The 4579-nt window shown below is 44.0% G+C and overlaps 1 protein-coding gene across 1 annotated transcript in view; it reads right to left on the reverse strand.

Moving 5' to 3' along the window:
* TEX14 (testis expressed 14, intercellular bridge forming factor) overlaps nucleotides 1-2644 on the reverse strand; it is an 86291-nt gene extending 83647 nt beyond the window's left edge. The window contains exon 1 of the mRNA XM_017539799.1: nucleotides 2509-2644. Coding sequence (XP_017395288.1) covers nucleotides 2509-2644 — 136 coding nt within the window. The remainder of the gene's footprint in view (nucleotides 1-2508) is intronic.
* Between the last annotated feature and the right edge of the window lie 1935 nt (nucleotides 2645-4579).

The raw sequence follows: 4579 nt of genomic DNA on the forward strand, positions 1-4579 counted from the left end.
CGGCTCACCGCAACCTCCGCCTCCTGGGTTCAGGCAATTCTCCTGCCTCAGCCTCCTGAGTAGCTGGGATTACAGGCACGCACCACCATGCCCAGCTAATTTTTTGTAGTTTTTTAGTAGAGACGGGGTTTCACCATGTTGACCAGGACGGTCTCGATCTCTTGACCTCATGATCCACCCGCCTCGGCCTCCCAAAGTGCTGGGATTACAGGCTTGAGCCACCGCGCCCGGCCTTGTTTTTGTTTTTGTTTCTGAGAGACAGAGTCTCACTCTTGTTGCCCAGGCTAGAGTGCAATGGTGCAATTTTGGCTCACTGCAACTTTGCCTCTGAGTTCAAGCAATTCTTCTGCCTCAGCCTCCCAAGTAGCTGGGATTACAGGTGCACACCACCATGCTCAGCTAATTTTTTATTTTTAGTAGAGACAGAGTTTCACCATGTTGGCCAGGCAGGTCTCAAACTCCTGACCTCAGGTGATCCATCCACCTCTGCCTCCCAAAGCGCTTGGATTACAGATGTGAGCCACCACGCCCAGCCTGAGAAGCGGAGTTTTACAACTTTTTTTTTTTAATTGCATTTTAGGTTTTGGGGTACATGTGAAGAACATGCAAGACTGTTGCATAGGTTACACACATGGCAGTGTGATTTGCTGCCTTCTTCCCTATCACCTATATCTGGCATTTCTCCCCAAGCTCTCTCTCCCCAACTCCCCACTCCCCTACAACATTTTATTTTAAAACATACGTGGATATGTTATCGAGCAAAATGCAAAATTTTGAGGAAAAAATAACCAAAAAACCCAGGACCTTTCACGTAAATGATTTGAGCTTACTGTGAGCTACTTCACCTATTGACTGGAGGTAGTACATGAAAAGGCTTGAGAAATTATTCTTTTGTTGTTTAGATGGGGTCTCCCCTCAGCCTCCTAGTGTGGTGGGCTACAGACATGCGCTACCATGTGCGTAGTACCAACTACCGATAATTTTTATTTTATTTTTTTAAAGATGGGGTTCAGCTGGGCACAGTGGCTCACGCCTGTTATCCTAGCACTTTGGGAGGTTGAGGTGGGTGGATCACCTGAGGTCAGGAGTTTAAGACCAGCCTGGCCATCATGGTGAAACCCCATCTTATTAAAAAAAAAAAAAAGACGGGGTTTCACCATGTTGGTCAGGCTGGTCTTGAACTCCCAACCTCAGGTGATCCGCCTGCCTTGGCCTCCAAAGTGCTTGGATTACGGGTGTGAGCCACCACGCCTGGCCACTACTGATAATTTTTTTAAAGAAATTTTGTAGACAGGGTCTCACTGTGTTACCCAGGCTGGTCTCAGACTGGTCTTGAACTCCTGGCCTCAAGCAATTCTCCTGCCTCAGCCTTCCAAAGTGTTGGGTTTACAGATAGGTGGGATCCACTGTGCCAGCCGTGAGAACTGTATGAGGGAACTATTCAGTGGGATAGGTGGAAAATTGGGGATACCCTTCTGGAAGTCTTCAGGAATGCTGTTGAAGTAGAGAAAATCCAGGTCACCCTGACTGTTCCACAAATCAGCAAAGAGAAGTTTCAGAAGTCTCCCCTTCAATATTAATAAAGGAGAGGGGGGATCTAGCAGGACCTCTGCTCATATTGAAAATAGCAGGTCTGTATTCATACCTGTAATCCTAGCACTTTGAGAGGCTGAGGTGGGCAGGTCACTTGAGCCCAGAAGTTCTAGACCAGCCTGGGCAACATGGCGAAACTATCTCTACAAAAAACAAACAAAAAACACAAAAATTAGCTAGGCATGGTGGCATGTGCCTATAGTCCCAGCTACTTGGGAGGCTGAGGCAGGAGAATCACCTGAGCCTGGAGTAGAGGCTGCAGTGAGGTATGATCACACCACTGCACTGCATCTGGCAACCGAGTGATACTCTGTCTCAAAGCAAAAAAAAAAAGCAGGCCTGGGTCCCTAGATCAGAAGACAAACATCAGAAGAGGTTCTGTTTGTATATGGGTTTTTGTTTGTTGGTTCTTTTTTTTTTTTTTTTTAGACCAAAATCACAGGGCATGTTTGTTGGTTCTTTTGAAGGCTGCTTCAGCCATTGAACCATGTCCGCCTGTATGCTCCAGCAAGAAAACCCTGGAAAAAAGGTACCAAGTGGAAGTAAAGAGCAGGGAAGGGGACAGCTGTGAACACTGGTCTCCTCAGTCAACCAAAGGTGTCAGATAACTCAATGGATGGAGCAGATTTGAAGGAAAGGAATCAGGCAGAATCAAAGGTGGGTGACTTCAGAGAAACCTAGAAGCCTAGCAGTTGGACGAGCTTGTGCTTCCCCAGCACAAAGCAAAACAAAACCACCTGGAAATAAGGATTTAACACCTCTCTTGATGGCACTGCTAGAGAACACCTAATCTCTACATTTAATTTCTGGATTTCCCCAAGAACTCATTCATAGCTTTATAATATCCCCTTTTCCTCTGAACACTATTCAGAAATGTGAACAAAGATGCATCTGCCATCTCAACATGGTGCTTACCTTTCTTAAGAATTTTCTTTACTTTAACGTAGTTCCCTTGTTTGACATATTCATGAAGCTGAGCTTCCAGGGAGTCATTTCTTAAGGTACCAATTTGAACAGGACAGGGGATCGGAAGAGGAACAGCCCGAGACATCCTGTTCCAAAAGAGAGCAACATGCTTATTTTAACTGAACCAGAAATGCAAGGAAACAACTTAATTCTTCCACATTTAAAAACCTGTCCAGCCACCTTCATTAATAATGACGTTTAGGAGAACAATTACTGAAACTCTGTAAGATAAATGTTTTTCCTCAGTGTTATCGCTGAAATTAAAGAACTTTAATATACCATTGAATATAGGAATAGTGAGAAGAGACAAGTTATATATATACACACATATATATACATATATATATGAAAATATATTTGATATGGTTTGGCTCTATGTACCCACCCAAATCTCACCTTGAATTGTAGTTCCCATAATCCCCACACATCATGGGAGGAACCCAGCAGGAGATAATCTAATCATGGAGGCGGTTACCCTCATGTGCTCTTGTGACAGTGAGTGAGTTCTCATGAGATCTGAAGGTTTTATAAGGGGCTTTCTCCCCTTTTGCTCAGTACTTCTTCCCGCCATCATGTGAAGAAGGATGTGTTTGCTTCCCCATTTGCCATAATTATAAGTTTCCTGAGGCCTCCCCCACCCTGCAGAACTGTGAGTCAGTTAAACCTCTTGCCTTTATAAAGTACATAGCCTCAGGTATGTTTTTATCAGCAGCATGAGAACAGACAAATACAATATTTATCACTAACTCCCAGGACTGAAAAAGTGAGGACTTCCAGGAAGTAAAATTCTAAATACACATGTTCATTAGTCATCAAGATAACTAGGGGAGTACTGACTTTGAAAGGTTAGAACACAAATGCAGTCACTATGTAAGTCTACATAGTATAACACGGTGGTTTAGGTTCACAGTTCAGACTCTGAAATTGTCTTAGCTCTTTACTTCTCTGTGTAACCTTGGAGAAATTATTTAAGTGATAGGCCTCAATTTCTTCATCTGTAATATGGGGATAATAATAACCAGAGGGCTACCGAGAGTTTTAAATGAGCTAATTTCTGTACAGTGCTTAGCACAGTACCTGGCACCAAGCAAGTTCTCTGTCACTGTTAGCTGTTACCGTGCGTGATAAGAACCATGCAGAGAAATTTTAACTTTCCATATGTGGCAGCCACACCTGATCATCATTCTTAAAATCAAGCGTCTGTGGTATGCCTATGGCTATGGTTTGAATGAGTCCTCCAAAATTCATATGTTGAAAACTTCATCCCCAATATGGAGGTGCTGATAGATAGAACCTTTAAGATGTATTTAGGTCATGGGGCACCACCCTCATGAATAGATAGGTGCTATCGTCATTATCAAGGAAGTAGGTTGTTATGGGAGGAGTGGCTTCCTTATAAAAGGATGAGTTTGGGAGACATTTGAGGTTTCTTTCCTTCTCCATTTTCTGCAGCCCTATAATTAAACCTTGTTCTCTGCTGCAACCCTGTGTCTCACTATACTGACTTGCCATGTGGGATTACAATTTAATGGTGATCCCATGAAAAGATGTCCCTTGTGAGCATTTAACCACGGCTCAGTGCCCCCTTTGTAACAGTCCAAGTTTCCATCAGCAGTGAGAACAGTCCATTTTCCACTAACCCTTTACTATAATTTTGATGAATGCATACGTTAAACATTAAAGAACTGGAGAAACTGGTGCCTGAGTACAAGGGCTAGAATGTGAAAACAAACCCATTAAGACACTACCAGGGGCCCCGCAAGGTGGCTCACGCCTGTAAACCCAGCACTTTGGAAGGCCAAGATAGGCAGATCATGAGGTCAGGAGTTTGAGACCAGACTGACCAACATGGTGAAACCCCGTCTCTACTAAAAATACAAAAATTATCTGGGTGTGGTGGTGGGCGCCTGTAATCCCTGTTACTCAGGAGGCTGAGGCAGGAGAATCACTTGAACCCAGGAGGCAGAAGTTGCAGTGAGCCAAGATCGTGCCACTGAACTCCAGCCTGGTGACAGAGTGA

Source organism: Cebus imitator, unplaced genomic scaffold (assembly GCF_001604975.1).
Source record: "Cebus imitator isolate Cc_AM_T3 unplaced genomic scaffold, Cebus_imitator-1.0 Scaffold121, whole genome shotgun sequence".
Taxonomy (NCBI): Eukaryota; Metazoa; Chordata; class Mammalia; order Primates; family Cebidae; genus Cebus; species Cebus imitator.